General features: G+C 45.6%; 1 protein-coding gene across 1 annotated transcript in view; it reads left to right on the top strand.

The window, feature by feature from the left end:
• The first annotated feature begins 7,875 nt into the window (after positions 1-7,875).
• The window catches only part of BRCC3 (BRCA1/BRCA2-containing complex subunit 3), a 79,853-nt gene continuing 68,927 nt past the window's right edge, over positions 7,876-18,801 (top strand). The window contains exon 1 of the mRNA XM_085630342.1: positions 7,876-8,124. Coding sequence (XP_085486468.1) covers positions 8,020-8,124 — 105 coding nt within the window. The 5' untranslated portion in view covers positions 7,876-8,019. The remainder of the gene's footprint in view (positions 8,125-18,801) is intronic.

Raw genomic sequence — 18,801 nt, 5'->3', positions numbered from 1 at the left:
AGGGTGGGATAGGCAGTTTAACCAGCGTTTGCCACAGAAGGCTTCGTTGAACACAGTCAAATGCAGATTTAAAATCCACAAAACAGAGGTAGATTGGTTGTTTCCTTAATTTGTGTGTATCTATCATTACTGAGAGTGCTAGAATGTTGTATGATGTGCCTAAACCTTGAACAAAGCCAGTTTGATTTGGGGGGATAATCTGCTTTTCTTCTGCCCAGTAGTACTTGTCTAGCATTAAAATAAGGTGCTACCACTAGAATGCTCACAATTAACATGCACAAGTACAGAAAAGTGAGGGACAGAGCGTGTGAATTATTCTCAGTCATTGGTAATTACTGTATCACTGTTTTGATGTTGCGGTGGCGCAATTGGCATATTTATAGGGCTACGTAAAGCCACATTATGTGGCTTTTCATGGCCTTATAAATATGTGCCCCTTTCACGCAGAAAACTGTGTGAAAGGGGCATTCCATGGGTGTTGCTGGGGCATTGCCAGTAAAAGCCATGGCTTTTTGACACTGCCCCAAATTTACGAGAAATCGTAAGTCCGAGGCAGCAACAAAATCGTACGCCTCTGCAGGGGAGGCGTAAGGGAGGCACAACGAGGAGAAATATCTATATTTCTCCTTGTTTTTCCTCTTGCTATGTTTGCAGCACACATAGAAAGAGGAAAAAGCCTGTTGTGATTTTTTTTGTGCAGGAAGGTTTCCCTTCCTGAACAAAAATATTCATCCCCGCAACGTGCAAAGGTGCCTGTGTTGGCGCAACGTGCAAAGGTGCCTGTGATGGCCCACCTGCGCCGGCACAGGGGAAAAGGACAGGAATGGCCCGTATTTAATGGATACGGTGCATTCCTGCCCTTTTCTTTGCCGTAGGGCAGTGCAGCAGAAAGGCCTGCTGCGCTAGCCCACGGCAAAAAAAACATAAATGAGGCCCTCTGTTATTTGTACAGCATGCAACCACAATTTGGCCCTAGCCATATGCAAATCAGTTTTGACCCTGCTCCAATGGGAACAGTCCAGCCTGAACTGTCGGCCAGGTCCTCCCTGAAGCAGTAACAGAAGCATCCCATGACTAGTTTCTTTAAATAAGCGATGTAGCATACATGTTAACCAGTCCTAAAGGGTGGTGTACATTTTAATTCACCAAAAGGGTGCTCGCATGCAGGCCTGTTGGGGTTTCCGTCTGGATTATTTAATATGTTTTTACAAGAATATATATCACTAAAAAACACATGCCGAGACATGATCAGACTCATTCCTTTATGGGAGGTGTCTTGTGGTAGTTTGCGTACCCATGTGGCCCATTCTTAATATTGCCAATTTTTTTCTGTGCTTTTTACGCCATGTTTTTTAATGTCACACCATACATAAATCATAACTTTATTAATACAGAGCATTAAGCATTATTTTGTAGTTAGGGTTTTATGAAAGAAGAGAAAAAGATTTCTGGAGAGCCATAGGGCTTCTTTACCCGCATTGATTATTTTCCATGCTATGTCTTTATTTCCACTGGGTAAGCTCATCCCATACAAGATGTTCTCATGATCTAGGGACTTTAAGGATGTGATTTTGATCAGCAGCTTGCCCACTTGCTTCCACAGTCCCTCAGCATATATACAGTTCCACATCAAGTGTAGCACCGATCTTCACCTGGACAGGGTTCTCGCCTTGGGTCTTCTTGTTCATTGCTGAGGTGTTTCCAACTCACTTGTTTGCAGACATAAGCTCTTTTCTTTTCAGTCCAGTTGGTGATATTGGTCACCGTTTGCTGTTCTGCAATGGTTTCTCTCAGTTGTCTTGGAGTCTTTATGGAGTCAATGTCATTCAGTAGCATTTTGTATTTTAACAGGAAGGGATCAAGACATCTCAGGAGCAGTTTTGCCCTAGTAATAGGATCATAAGTCGGGAACAGCTTGGTTTATGACACAAGTGTGCAGGGATCCATGTCTGGGCACACCCATGCCACTCAGGGTGACAGACTAAAGTCTGCAAAAATGTGATGGATGGAATGCTGGAGTTAATCTCAGCCACAATGTAATTACTCGGTCCATCGTTTTTTAGCCTACCATGACACTTACTTTGGACATAGTGATTTCCAGTGTTTGCGTCGAATTCAGCCATTCCATCCATCACCTTTTTTAGGTCTCGCCTGACCCAGCGCATGCGCTGGGTCAGGCAAGACTTTTTGTGAAGGCTCAAAAAATGTTACCATGGCCAGCCTAGAGCTACAGTGCACGTGTGCGGGCACGTGCTGAGGAGCAGAGGCTGGCAAACCTCGTCATGCTCATTGAGCGCCCGCGATCACTTTCACTTTCACCCGCGATCACTTTCGCTGCGCCCCTTTGATGTTCTCGTTCAAAGAACATCAAACAACATGTTGAATTAATGCTTTGCTGCACCCGTTTGACTTACAATGTGCTTTCTCTTTCCACAAACTCGATGTTTGTGTTCCTTTATTTTGAGATGCTTTTAGTATTACTGTTTTGTGACTTAAAGAACATTAAGGAAATGTTACTGTGAAACTGAACAACGTTCACAGTGTTTATTTCTGATCGCAGCGGCTGCTTCATGTCCGTTGCACCATTCAGGGAGTCCTTTCGTTGGCGCATTCATGAGGACATGATGAGGAAGCTGGAAACTTTTGGCACATTCTTTTTAAAAGCACAGCATGTTGGCGACTGGTTAATCGATTAGACCTATGTAGCGCTTTAGATCTCAAAGCGCTATGGTGGGTGCAGCCGTTACAACTTATGAAATATGGGGTGCAACTCACAAGGAGGTGGCAGGTTTGAGTGCACATTGGCTGCAATCGAACTCTTAAGATGATGGGCTGTGTGTATCCATTATCAGCACTCAGTCTTCGCTAAGTGATCTTGTTTGTTTTGTTGTTGTGTTAATGCTTTGCTGCGCCTGTTTGACTTACAACTGCTTTCTCTTTCCACAAACTCGATGTTTGTGTTCCTTTATTTTGAGATGCTTTTAGTATTACTGTCACAGAACCACAACCACACACACAACCACAACCACGCACACAACCACACACACACACACAACCACAACCACACACACAACCACAACCACACACACAACCACACATACAACCACACACACACACAACCACACATACACAACCACACACACACACACACACACACACACACAACCACACACATACACACAACCACACACACACAACCACACCCACACACACACAACCACACACACACAACCACACACACACATGTACAACCACACACACACAACCACACACACACAACCACACACACAACCACACACACACAACCACACACAACCACACACACACAACCCCACACACAACCATACACACAACCACATGTACAACCACACACACAACAATATGAATTCAAACGCCTAGGCAGTCTAAATTTAAGCAACTAAATTGTACAATGAGAAAACACTAATATTGCAGAAGGAGACACAATGTGCATGATATTAATAAAACCATATATGAAATGTATTATATATAAATTGCACAATAATGATAATAAGTTGATAATGGGCAATTCAATATTTAAGGATACAGTTCAAAAGATGTCAAACAAAATAGACAATACATTACAAATAATGAGCCGGATCAACCATACAATACAAAAAGTAACAGGATACAGATACAAAAAAGCAAACAGAAGTGGCTGAGGCCGAGATGTTCTCAACGCGCGTTTCGACGCTTGCAAAGCGTCTTCATCAGGAGAGCCACAATATCTTTAATCCTATAAATGTACAAAAATATCATGTGAAACACAACAATATACAAAAAAGATTGTTTTCAATAATTTTTTCTTAAAAAACGCTGTGCTCCTTCACCTATTGTTTGACTAATAACAGAAAAGTGCTGTCAAAGACCAACCTTTAATAAGAGCCCCAGGCTTGAGAAAAGACAAAAACCCAAACGATATGTGTAGATATAAGTAGAGTAAAGAAAGAAAAAAGAAAGAAAGAGAGGGTGTTATGATAACCCAAGTAGAACCAGCGATCAGTGAGTATGGAATGGAGAAACAATGAAAGAATTGTTATGATGTGTAGAAAATAAAGGAGCAGGAATGCCTAAAGACAAGGCGATCAATGATATGATTAATAACTTACCGATGAAAAAAAGGGGGAAGAAGAGAAGAAAAAAGAGGAAAAACAAGAGAAAGAAAAATAATACTGACTTAATAATCCTGCAATGCGATAAATAGATGAGTAAGGTCCAAACAGGGCTTACAAGCATAAGAAGTACTTCCTGTATAGATAAGAACAAACCAAACAGAACAAAAATGAAAATGATAAGACATAATGTGATACGTGAAATACAAAGATAAAGAGTAACACGTAGTGATATGTCCTGATAATAAGAAAAAGGACCTACAGGGTAAACAAAATAAATGAAATCGCTGCTTACATGTATAATGAGCCGTGGTAGTCAGAGAAGTAAAAAAAGGAATGCCAAGGAGTCCAATACAGGCAATAAAATTCACAATGGGTCCTGTGAGTTACCAGGAAGATAAAGAACCAGAAAAAAACAATGAAAAAGTAAGAAAATGGAGTGATTACGAGGATATAGCGCCACGCGCAGCCAAAGAAAAAATGCCATAAAATACCTGCAATGCAATTCCAACGGATATATATGATGATATAAGAATTCAAGCAGTAGGGAAAATTTCGAATGCAACACAACGGAAGCAAGGCAGAGCTAGCGGCTTCATAGCAAGCAAAGGGATATCTTGATAATCAAAACGTTAACCACTAAAGAATGGAAAAAAGAAGAAAGAAAGGGACTGAATGTAACATACAGCGGTAAAACAAATAAAAATAAATGTAGCATGTAGAACAGATCGAGAGCTAACTTACTTGAATGAGATACGGATCAGCTGTATCGGCGGATGTGGACCACAGGCAAGGGTGAATAAACAAATTTGAACGCCTGATTTAAGAGATTACGTAAGGTCACATGATATCACAAGGATGGGCTCTGAGCAGCTGGTGAGCTAGAGAGCGGACAGAGAAAATAATAAAATGTCGCGAAAGAGAACAAAAAATAAAACTAGTGAGCATGGAAGACGGACAATGACAGACCCGGGGACTCGATTCATGGAAATACGTGGGGTAGCATGATGCCACGGGGGCGGGCTCCAAACAGCTAGCAAACTGGAGAACGGACAAAGAGCTCTATGGAATAAAGCAGTGTAGAAAAATACGTGGGATCACATGATGCCACGGGGGCGGGCTCCAAACAGCGAGCAAGCTAGAGAGCGGACAAAAAGCTCTATGGAATAATGCAATAGGAGAGAGAGGGACTCATAAGATAATGCAAAAATGCTAAGGTGATGAAACAGAAATGATAATCATCTGTGTATGGCAGAAAAAGGAGCAACTAAGCCCAAAATAACGGACAATAAAGTCAAAATACAGATAAAAGGCAAGTATGTAGCACACAAAACATGCCCCAAATATGAAAGATAAAAAGCAAACAACAAACCAAAATATCAACTAACAGGAGAGGCCAAATGGCTATAGAGAGTTAGAATCTGTTGAAGAGAATGGCGTTTTCCCAGGGTAATTCACTGTTTAGTCCTTTAAGGAAGGTATTAAGGGTGAAAATCCAAAAGACTTCTCGTTTTTTACGGATTTGTTCACTCTGTGTCTCATTCTCAAGATAGATTTTTTCAAGAATGTGCCATTTAATCTCTTCAGCTGAGTGTTGTAGTTCTTTGTAGTGTTTAACCATGGGAGCTAACAGTTTGTTAGTACGGATAGCTGAACGATGCTCATTAAGACGGGTGGCAATGGGTCTGGAGGTTTCTCATAGCCAGAATTGCATGGACAGATGATCAAATAAATGACGTTGTTTGTTCTGCAATTTGTCATAGATTTAGAATGAGTGGTATATCCATTGAGAGTAATAGTGCAGCCCTCTATGGCTCCATCACATGCTTTACAGTTGGAACGTAAGCATTTAAATGTACCTTTGATGGGCAAAATTCCATCAATGGTTTTTTGGAGGAAAGGGACATGAGTGTTGAAACGCGATCTAACAATGATATCTTTCAAGTTTTTGTTGCGTCGATGCGAAAACAATGGTTTCTTTAGATGTGTAGAAGGATCTTGGTCAGAGTTAAGTATGTGCCAATTAGCATTAATGATACGACGTACCTGTTTGTTCATGGTAGAGTGCTTTGTGATACATACCAGTTGGTCATTAGTTTTGGGGTCTTTGGCTCGTAAAAGAGCATCCCTGTCATAGAATCTAGCTCGTTTAAGAGATTCCCGTATCAGCCGATATGGGTAACCTCTAGTGAGAAATTTGGTTTTCATAATTATAGCTTGCGAGTCAAAATCATGGATGTTGGTGCAGTTGCGACGCAGTCGCAAAAATTGACTGAAAGGGATGCTTTGTTTCTGTGATCTAGGATGGTAGCTATTAAAATGTAGCAAGGTGTTTCTAGCTGTGGGCTTAGTAAAAAGGTCCACTTCTAAATGGCCAGAGTTATGTGTAATCAAGATGTCTAGAAATTCGACTTTTTGTTTGTTGGTATGTGCTGTAAATTTGAGGTTAGTGTCAGTGACATTAATCCATTGTAAGAATTCCTTTAGCTGTTCTTCCGTGTCTCCCCAAATGAAAAAAATGTCGTCAATGTATCGTGCCCAACGATACACTGATTCAAAGAAGGGAGCAATTTCGTTATATATGAAATTGGATTCAAATTTGGACATGTAGATATTTACTACAGAAGGAGCCACCGTAGCACCCATACTTACACCGCGAATTTGTTTGAACCAGGTGTTATTGAATTCAAATGTATTTTCTGTAAGTATAATAGTGAGACACTCCAAAACAAAAACTTTAGGGCAGGGTATCTCATATGTATCGATAAACCAAGAAACAGCTGCAATGGCTTCCCTTTGAGGGATGTTACTGTAAAGTGATTCTACATCTAGAATCACTAGAATCTCTCGGTCAGAATTGAAGGGAAGGTATTCAACCTTCGAGATCATGTCTCCAGTATCCTTAATGTATGATGGAATTTTGGATATAGAGGGACGTAGCCAGTGATCCACATATTTGGATAATGGTTCAGTGACCGATCCAATAGTGAATACAATGGGACGTAACCACGCACACAACCACACACACACACACAACCACAACCACACACACAACCACAACCACACACACAACCACACAAACAACCACACACACACACACAACCACACATACACAACCACACACACACAACCACACCCACACAACCACACACACACATGTACAACCACACACACATGTACAACCACACACACACACAACCACACACACAACCACACACAACCACACACACACAACCCCACACACAACCATACACACAACCACACACACAACCACATGTACAACCACACACACAACCACACACAACCACACCCAACCACAAACACAACCACACACACAACCACATACACACACACAACCCCCCCCCCCACACACACACTCAACCACACCAAGCATTGGCATAGCCAATAGGTTTCGCCTTTGGGACCTTTTAAGTGTTTAGCTACGCAACAGTTGATGTGGTTGCACCAAGGATATTGTGCTGCATAACTAAATACTTAGAAGGTCCCAAAAGCGAGACCTATTGGCTATGTCAATGCTTGTTTGGATCACTTTTGGATCACCTGTGATGCGTGGCACTTGGCAGGGTGGAAGATGCCCACATCAAGGTGGGCTGCGAGTTCAATGACAAGATGCGGAGCTCGTGCCTCATACACCGCCGCGGACCTGAGCCCAATCCAAGATGGCCGCCCACACGTCAGCCCCTCTTTATGTCCATGAGAAACCTACGAACCGGAAGTTCGTAGTATTGACAGCCTCTCGGAGTCCCTGAGAGCCGGTGTCATCAGTACTCTTTCCGGGTAATCGAGGCTCACCGCACCCGGTGCTTCCGTCACCCACTCCCCGCAGACCCCGTGGTTTGGTGCCGGAGAGGGCGTCCCCCCCGTCCAAATGGCGGTGCAGGCCGCGCACCTGGACAGCGACGCCTTCCTGGTGTGTCTGAACCACGCGCTGAGCACTGAGAAGGAGGAGGTGATGGGGCTCTGCATCGGAGAGGTGCGGGTCACGGGGGGGAGGGAGCGTTGCACGGGTGGGGAGCTCTGCATCGGAGAGGTGGGTGAGGGAGGGAGGGGGCTCTGGAGAGGTGGGGTTCACGGAGGGAGGGTGCGGTGCACGGGTGGGGAGCTCTGCATCAGAGAGGTGCGGGTCACGGGGGGAGGGTGCGGTGCACGGGTGGGGAGCTCTGCATAGGAGAGGTGAGGAGGGCGGGGGCTCTGCGAGGTGCGAAGCAGGGAGGGCAGCTCGGCATGGGGAGAGGGGTGCCGTGGGTGGAGGGCTCTGCAAAGGAGAGGGGCGGGGCAAGAAGGGCTCTGCATGGGACAGGTGAGGCGGGACATGCCTGCCAAGGTTTCAGATTGCTTATGTGTGAAATGTCCATGGTATTAGAGGACTCGTGAATGACATTTAACTGCCCAATGAGCGCACTTGGCGTCAGTGACACTTTAACTTGAGTAAAACAACTTAATGAGGTACATGGAAAGAGATAAATATCAGAAATTATACACAGTGAAAAGTTCTAATATCTTGCAACTGGAGCAAAACCCCTGAAATGAAAGGTTACGATAGCCTTATAACGAACTCTAAATGGCTGCACATTTTGCTTATACTATGTGCAATACAATTTTAAACCAATGTGCATATTCATTGCTTACATTTGCAGGCTGGGTCCTCGTAGCCCTATAATACAGAAATAACTAGCCAAGAAGGACAAACGTATGTTCCTCTCTGGTTACCCACAACACCTATGCAGTGATTGTATTAACCAATTGAAATTCCATACCACTAACGTGAAAGATTGCATTTCCCAATATTTTTGTTTACTTTGAATGACTGCAGGCATGATCACGTTTCATTTAAGGTTTGTGATTTATTTGCATGTGGTTGCCTAACCAAACCATGGCATAGTGAGCTTAAGAACGATGGGTTAAACCCAGGTCTGTGACTGGGGGTGAGGGGTTGAAAAGTTTCAGCACTCCGACCATCATCTTGTTGTGTTTGCTATGTTTGCCATAAGTGGCCAAGGGTATGCCCAGACGTGAGTCCCTTGCTCGCTGTGCCACTGGATTCAAGCTAACATGGCTGATGAGGGGCGATACCCTGAAACCGGTCCCAAGATGCTGTGGTACTGTAAAATTCGGAACCATGTCGGTGGCAGGGTTCCACCATGCCGATTTTGGTATCAGCGAACCGCAAATGAGTAACGCGGTATGCATGAGTGTTTTCGTCATGTTTCACCGATGAATTCACCGTGTATACGATACTATATAACGTACCCTCGGGTTCCATTTTAGAGCGGCAACCATTTTGTGGTTGCCCTCACATAGGCTGCACTAAGGCCATGCTTAGGCCTAAAGGACACGTACACCTTCTGGTGACTTCTTTGTGACCTGTGCAAACTGACTCCAATGCCCGAGGTCATTCATGTCCGGCCGGTTCCTTTTACTGCGGCCAAATGGGATTAGCATCAGGGTTTGACACATCATAAAGTCGTTCTTCCCACACGAACCCGGACTAATCTCCTTCACACCTGACTCTGTTTCCTACTTTATGACTTGTTTTACGAGGAGGAGGTGCCGAATTTATTGGGGGCTGCTGATATCTGATGAGTGTTCTGAGCCTCGCTGGGTAACTACTTGTGATCTGAATGAGCTGAAATGTGGGATTATCATCATGACTTTACTGTTTCTTTGAAGCGAAAATATGTGAATGACCACTTGTAAAATAGGGGCGGTGTTGCCCAGAGCGAAATTTTGTGTATATAAGTAAAGACTGGTTTTTGGTTGGGGAGCAGTCTCCTGAGAACATACATCGTGCTGTACTTCTCGGATACCGTGATTGGTCTGCAGCCAATAAATACGATCTTTGACTTCACCTAGAAGACTCTGTGTTTCTGTAGTCTGGAACAGGAAGAACTCGAAGTCTTCGGGTGTGTCCCCTGGCACTGCTGGGTTGGTTCTGAAAAACCCAGTACTTCAATGCTTGTTTCTGGTCCAGGGGGGCCTAGCCTGGCAGTTTGGGCTGGACTGTTCCTATGGGGAACAGGGTCAAGACAGATTTGCATAGGGCTGGGTTCAAAACTGGGGTGGCATTGTCAGCAGTTGAACGATGGATTAATCCCAGATCTCTTGACTGAAGGTGAGTGGTTGAAGCTTCAGCACTCCATCCATTAACTTGTTGTGTTGCTTAAAGACCAACAAAATGCTTATAGAATGCTATTTGTTTTTTTGTTGTGAGACCGGGGCTGCGTTGGATGCACTGGGCAGTCAAGTCTAAAGGCTACTTATGACCTGTGTGGTTTCAAATATGACCACCTATTTAAGAGTGCCTTTAAAGCAGGGCATCCCAGCAGCATATGTGTTACTGACAGCTTGATGTTTACAGCTGCACAGAGCTGGAAATTGCCAATGCCAGACCCCATTCATCGTACTTACAACATAAATACAATTCGTTCTGTGCATGAACAAGTAAACTCCTGGGTTAAGTCTAAAATTAATGGTGCGCACTAATTGGTATTGCGGCCTACTATTGTTAAGCAAATGTGTTATATGTGATAACCTGCTTTTCCTTTGTTTATCTCGTGCTTGCATGCACGAGATCATATGCGTGTTATTTTATAAACCCTTGGTTCATGGCACGATCAGTGTTCTAGAATAGAACATGTGATCGATCCCATGAACCAAGAGGCGACAGTTGTGGGAGGTCTGCTGGAGCTTGAAGCTGTGTAACCAGCGGTGCTTCCTTTTCCTTATTTATGGATTAAATCTTAAATCAACAAAATGCTGCAGGATCAACTTAAATTAACAGTGTTAAGCCCGTAGACTGAAAATGCATGAATGACTCACCTGACTGCTGCCTGTAAACAAGTTCTTGGTGAGTGTAAGTACCAGTCTGAGCGCTTCACCGATTGGTTACTCGAGCTGCGTCTTTGGGCTGAACTCTTCGGTTGACGATGCACGGGTTGCTACAGGCAGCAGTTAAAGGGTGTGCCTGAGCAGATGTTGGAGACTCGCAAGCAGCATCTGTCTCCGCTCAGAAGTGCTTTATTCTGGCTGACTGGCCGGTACTAGCACTTTTATTATTGTTTGCTCTTCGCCCAGCTGCCATCCATGCCGACCAGAACACCCACCCCTTAACTAAAACAACTTACTGAAACTACCGGAAATTAGTTTCTGCGGGCAGGGAGGGACACAGCACAGTAATAACAGGGCTCTCTCTGCCGTCGTCCTCCACAGTAATTGCTCCCACAACCACCTGCCATTTCCAGACAGCCTGATGTACACAGTCCTCATGGCATTACTTTGAAAGGCGGGCCCGGCACAACCTCTCCCTAGTGCGCATGATGATGCATCTCTGCCGTTTACACCAATTACCTGCAGCTGCGAGCTCAGCTGGGCCAGTAAAAACAACAGAAGAGGTCGGATCCACGTAATGTTGGATCTGGTGCACTGCTGTTTGTTTAAGCTGTGGGGGTGTAGTCGTGGTTGTAAGCCTGAGGGTCAGCCCTACTTCCGCAGCTAGCAGTAACTTCAAATGCGCCCCTTCCTTCGCTCCCGTGGGCGGTTGGAGGGTCCTGACATACACTCGCTTATTAAAGTGAGTCTAACAAACTCGGACTCAAACTGCGTCCATATTAGCCAGCCATTGCGTCCTCCTGACGTTACTATGTTTCATGGTGTGTTAGCACACTAGTAGCAGCTTGGCTCGAAACATCAAAAAAGTCTTACTAGACCTACAGGTCTAGTAACTTCAAAAATCTACTCTACCTAACTGTAATGCACTTGACCTCCTGTGAGCAAATGTGACAAGTTAACAAGATTTAAAGACATTTTCTATTGCTTATTCACCTTGTGAGCAATAAAGATGCCTTTAAATCTTGCCACATTTGCTCTGCTATCAGTGACAGAGGTCAAAAGTCAGTCTGTCTTCCTACTCAGCAGAAAGTGATGGAGGGAGGGGGGCTCTGGGGAGGTGAGGAGGGAGGGGGGCTCTGGGGAGGTGAGGAGGGAGGGGGGCTCTGGGGAGGTGAGGAGGGAGGGGGGCTCTGGGGAGGTGAGGAGGGAGGGGGCTCTGGGGAGGTGAGGAGGGAGGGGGGCTCTGGGGAGGTGAGGAGGGAGGGGGGCTCTGGGGAGGTGAGGAGGGAGGGGGGCTCTGGGGAGGTGAGGAGGGAGGGGGGCTCTGGGGAGGTGAGGAGGGAGGGGGCTCTGAGGAGGGAGGGGGCTCTGGGGAGGTGAGGAGGGAGGGGGCTAAACATAGGACAGATGAGGAGGCAGGGGGCTCTGGAGGGGTGAGGTGGCTCTGGAGACATGATCAAGTTCTGCATAGGACAGGTGAGGAGGGAGGGGAGTTGGGGAGGTGAGGAGGGAGGTGACTTAGGGGCTAGGGATAGAAAGGGTGATTAGCATGGGGAGAGGTGCTGTTCTTAGGTGAGGGGTGGTATGCAACTCAATTGGTCCCAACAGGAATAATTTTTCTTTAGTACCCAAAAAGGAGGAAACTTTTTTTTAAGCTGACAGACATTTAAAGAAGTAACATTTTTGGGAGAATGACACACTTAAAAATGCGAAAAAGATTAGATAAACGTTATCATACGTTGAATAATCAATACGTGTTTATGCAGATACTTTACATGAAATGAAGTTGTTCGGTGGTGATTAAGAAGGGAATTGATTGGAAAAGATTCTTGTGAAAAGATCAAAAAAGAGGTGAGCTTATATACAATATATACAACCAATATATACAAATTCATACAAGAAAACCTGGCTGGAATTCTCTTATAGTACTATTAACCACAGTCTTATAACACAACCTATGGTTTTTAGAAAAAATGAAGACGTGGATAGTACCTCCAGTACAGGTGATCATATGTCAACGTTTTGACCCCAAATGGAAGGCAGGTTGGTTATTCCTTAAAACAAGGTCTCCATCAGGACAAAGAAGAGGAGCAACCTACAAACCACCAGTAGGGGAATGGTGGTGGGCCTCGCGCTCACTGGCACGTGGCTCCTGGGGGTCGGTTAGTCAGTGTAGTCTTAGACAATGCTCCAAATAGGATCCAATCATAGGATGTGCTAAGTGTATTTGAATTTTCAGCCTGGTCGCACTGGGATCCCAAATTAAAGACGTGACACTCCATAGGTGAAAGATAAAGGGTGTGGAGGTCCTAGGAGCACCACCAAGACCACGGACCCGGCGCAACACGCCCGCAAGACCACAACCCAACCGAAGACCCTGCAATGCATCATCCTCCGCATCCGATCCCTCCAAAAACACGCCACCGAAATCTGGGACCTCCTCGACAGCACCAACCCGGACGTAGCGTTCTTCACCGATACATGGACCAACACCACCTCGGGACCGGACATAGCCATCTCCATTCCCCAAGGATACAAGATCTCCAGGAAGGTCTGCCCCACCCGCCCGGGAGGAGGAATGGCCATCGTCCACAAATCCACCCTCTGCCTGACCACACTCCCTGACGAGCCCACAGACCTGATGGAACACCTTCACTTCAAGATACTGGCCAGCCCTGCTACCACCCTCCGAGGAACCCTCATCTACCGACCCGCGGACTTTTCGCTAACTCCACGGACATCATCACCCCGCGTGCCATCACGTCCACCAACTACACCCTACTGGGAGACCTCAACTTCCACCTCGACAACCAACTGGACCCCAGCACCACATCCCTCCTGGACAGCCTCCACAACATTGGACTCCGCCAGATCGTGACCGAAGCCATGCAGCAGGACACACCCTCGACCCCCCCCCCCCCTCTTCACAACAGGTAACTCCATCACCTTCAGTCACACCACCGAACTCCCATGGACTGACCATCGATGCGTCCACTTCACCTTCAGAATACCCACCATCAACAGACACCTGCTCCCACGAAGAAACTGGACCAGAATCATTGACGATCAGCTAACCTCATCTCTCCGCAACTCCACCCTAACCATCGCGGAAAACAATGACCCCAACACATACAGCCCGAACCCTGCACAGATGGATCTCCAACAGCGCCAACACCATAGCCCCCCTCAAGAAAAACAACACCGCCAAGAAAGCCAGTTGGTTTACCACCTAACTTCGAGAGTGCAGACGCACTTGCCGCCGCCTCGAAAGGCCTGGAGGAACACCAAATCCACAGAAGCCCACAACAACTTCAGAACCGCCACCAACGCCCACCACCAACTCATCAGAAAAACAAGGAAAAAAGCAATTGAAGACAGAATCTCCACTCACGCACACAACAGCAAAGAACTATTCGACATCATCAAGGAGTTCGCCCAACCCACCAGCGAGTCCACTGAGAACCCTCTCTCACAAGACCTCTGCGACAAACTCAGCACCTTTTTTCACCACAAAATCAAGAGCATCTAAAACAACTTCGATGAAGACAACCAACACACAACCCTCACCAACCACCCCCAACACCCTGAAGCCAGCGATCGACAACTGGACAGCCCTCACCACCGAAGACATACTGAAGACGATGAAGTCAATCCCTGGCAACCGCCACGTTCCCCGATGACTGGAAACATGCCGAGGTCAACCCTTTCCTGAAAAAACCCTCGGCGGACCCCACCGACCTAAAAAACTACAGACCCATCTCCCTGCTCTCGTTCCCAGCGTAAGTCATGAGAAACCCATCAACCGCCAACTCCCCACATTCATCGAAGAGCACAACATCCTCGACTTCTCCCAATTCGGCCTCAGAAAAAAACACAGTACGGAAACCGCCCTCCTCGTTGCAACAGACGACATCCGCACCCTACTGGACAAAGGAGAAACAGCAGCCCTCATCCTCCTCGACCTCTCAGCAGCTTTCGACACAGTCTCTCACCGCACCCTAATACACAGACTCTACGACGCAGGGATCCAAGACAAGGCCCTCAACTGGATCCACTCCTTCCTTTCTGGCAGAATGTAGCGGGTCAGACTCCGCCCTTTCCTCTCGGACCCTACACCTACCACCTGCGGAGTCCCCCAGGGGTCTTCTCTCAGCCCTACACTCTTCAACGTCTACATGGCTCCGCTCGCCCCCATCATCGGAACCTACGGACTCAACATTGTGTCATACGCAGATGACACCCAACTCATCCACTCCCTATCCTACGAACCCAATACCGCCAGACACAATTTTCGAGAAGGCATGGAAGCCAGCTGCCTACAACTAAACGCCAACAAAACAGACGTACTCATCATGGGCCCAAACCCCAACGCCTGGAACGACACCTGGTAGCCCCCCGCCCTTGGAAGCCCGTCCACCCCCACGGACCACACACGCAACCTGGGAATCATCCTGGACTCCGAGCTCCAGAATGGAGCGCCAGATCAACTCAGTCTCGTCCTCCTGCTTCCACACCCTCCGCCTCCTACGTAAGACCTTCAAATGGATCCCCCTCGAACACAGAAATACCATCACTCACGCCCTGGTCACCAGTAGACTCGACTACGGCAACGCACTCTACCCCAGAATAAACAAAAACCTCACCGCAAGCTACAGAACATCCAGAATGCCGCCGCATGACTGGTCCTCGACCTGCCAAGACACTGCCACATCTCCCAGCACCTGCGGACACTCCGCTGGCTCCCCATTGACGCTAGAATCACCTTCAAGATGCTCACCCACGCGGCCCCCCACGACACCGGACCAGCATACCTGAACAGCCAACTCAAATTCCATGCACCCCAGAGGACCTTACGATCAGCCCAGCTCTCCTACGCCATGGTTCCCCGCACCAGAAAGACCAGATCGGGAGGCCGCTCCTTCTCCTTCCCCACGGCCCGAGCCTGGAACGACCTTCTGCTCCACGTCAGACAGACATCGCTCCCCAAAACCTGGCTCTTCGACAGACCCCCCCCCCCCCGCCTTGATGGACTGGAGGCTGCTAACCCCCCCCCCCCCCCCCCCCCCAGCGCCTTGAGACACGGGTGAGTAGTCACGCTTAACAAACGACTGATTTATTGCTTGATTGATTGGAGAATCAGCCCCAGAAGGTGTATCGGGGCCCAGATGGCGCTGTTGAATAAAACTTGAAAAATGCATCAAATAAAGCCAAATCAATCGGTTCTGTGTTCCTGAGCTGTCTGTATCAACTGAGATAACAGGCCAGAATCACTGAATTTTCTCTGCTCAAGTGAAAGAAACAGCAGAATTTGTTTTAAGGATTTTGAGCTTGAAAAAGGTAGCCTGTTTCGAATGCTCAGTGAAGTCTACTTTGTTGTCAAAAATGGTGCCCAAATTTCTTCCCTTTTCCACCAGAGCCGGTAAGGGCCGAGGTTCGGTGGTCACCAGGTAATGTTCGAGAAAGAATTATAGTTGCCAAGCAATAGCACCTCTGTTTTATCAGAGTTGAGCTTTAAAGAGTTCAGCTGCATCCAGTGAGCAATACTGTTCATGCATACACTGAACAGCAATGCTACTCTTTCAGGGTTGGAGGAGACAGACACCACAAGTTGTGTCATCGGCGTAAGAACACATGAGAACTCGCAAGATCGGATCAGCTTAATAAGGGGGGTAATATAAGCATTAAAAAGGGTTGGGCTTAATGAGGATCCCTGAGAGACCCCACAAAGAAGCTTGAAGGGGGTAGATCAGTAACCTTCTAGGGTCACTACTAGCTCTTTTCGAAAGAAAAGATCTGATCAAATTGAGAGCTGTCCCTTTCATGCCTACTGTTTCGAGACGGTTGAGTAAGGAAAGTGGTTAACTGTATCAAATGCGTCCGATAAGTCCAGTAGGACTAGTGCCGCACTGTCACCTGTCGACAGTTTTGGTCTCTTCAGTAGCTGCAAGAAGGGCATATTCTGTACTGTGTCTAGGCCTAAAACCGTGTTGTATTGGGTCAAGACAATTGTTTGATTATTGGCTAGAGATGATCTCCTGATTCATTGCTCTCAAGTATTTTTGCTAGAAGTGGTAGGTGAGAAATGGGCTTATAATTTTTCACTTCCGAAGGATCAAGTGAAGGTCTTTTGACAAGAAGCAAAATAAAAGGCTTTTTTTCCCTGATTCCAGAATCTTATTTTGGTTAAGTGGACAGCAATGGTTTCAGAGACGGGGTGAAGTACTTTGGGAGGACAAGGATCTGCAGGAGATCCAGACGTGATAATGTTTAAGAAGGAAGCAACCTTTTCTATTGAAAGATGAGTCAAGGAACTAAATACCAGAGGCGAGTCCCGGAGATTTTTACCTGCGTATTTATCATCTGTAGCAATCATATGAGTAGAAGAAAGGCTGTTAGGGTTTTAAAGTCCGGAAAGATACTGTTTACTTAGGAAAATAAAAAGTTGGCAAATTGATCACACATCTTGGCTAGGTGTAACCCTATTTCTGTTTCCAAAAGTAGATAATTACTTAATCCTCTTATCAGCTTCCTAGAGCGGTTACTGGCTTTTTTGATCTTCGCTGTGAAGAAGTTTATTTTGGCTACTTTGATTTGAGTTCAGTATTCCTTTAGTAAGTTTTTTTATATAATAGTTTTTCTTCTAGACTACATTGCATCCTACATTGCTGTTCTTGGTGTCTACATTTTGTTTTAGTTTCTTAAGGTCTTGTGAAATCCATGGCGCAGAAGGGTGTTTTTTGTTGTTGTTTTTTTTTAAAGGGGACTGCTGGGAAACAGCTGCATCTATCTAGAAGTCATGGGTAGCTGAAGATTGCTCCAAGTTATCATTATTTAAAAGTGTGGTTTGGAGTTGACTTTTTTTTCTTCCGGGTATTGCATGCTTTTGGTGCTTTCACATTGTCATGGTTAAAGGTAGGGGTGTTACGTTTGAACAGGATGGCCATTTGATATTTCCAAATTATTGGTGACAGTTTATCAATCATTGTATTAGGATTATTTGTGAAAATACCATCAAGTGTGTGGCCTGCGATATGAGTAGATTGATTAATTAATTGTTGGAGATCAAAACTCTGGAGATCATCCAGTAAATAGCAGAGCCTCAGAGTTGAGGTAAAAAAGGGGTTGTTTCTATGTGGCTTTGATGACGTTTCGAATAATAATTGCTAGGCCACCACCTCACCTTTTGGGGTCTGTCAAGTCTGTTTAAATCATAGCCTTCAGGTAAGCATGCTATGAAATCTGGGTCCGATGCTTCATCTGCCCATGTTTCAGTTAGATGTTCCAAGATTTGACAGCAGTAGGGTTCTGCTGTGTTCAGAGTCTGATGTACTCAGGTGGCATAATCAGACCCACTCTGGAATCCAAGGTTCAAAGGGAAAAGCGAGTACCTGCCACGAATAGATCACATTAAGGCCCTAAAAAAGGTCCAGATACTTAGGAGACCACCACCAAGAGGCAAACCGAATCAAGGTAGAGAAAACAGACAAATAAGGTCTAACTAAATTTGAATTTTTTTTGAAAAAAGTCTTTTTTATTTTATATCATCATTATTATTTACGTAGATGTGAAACTCATTTATTTAATACATATAGTAGAAAATTGAACAGAATGAATCAGGGAGAAATAGTGAAACAAACATCAAGGTAATGCAGTTTCTATACAGGGAGTTGCTAACAGTCCCAAAAAAATGCTCCTTCAAACAAACAAACATTCATACAATCACGTATCCAACAACCACATCAAAAGACATATAACATTGGTACATCTTCATAAAAACATGCAGTAGATTGGAATAATTATTTAACGGCTGAAATTTAAACAG

The sequence above is a fragment of the Triturus cristatus genome, chromosome 10, assembly GCF_964204655.1.
Source record: "Triturus cristatus chromosome 10, aTriCri1.1, whole genome shotgun sequence".
NCBI lineage: Eukaryota > Metazoa > Chordata > Amphibia > Caudata > Salamandridae > Triturus > Triturus cristatus.
This window is presented reverse-complemented; position numbering and strand designations above follow the sequence as displayed.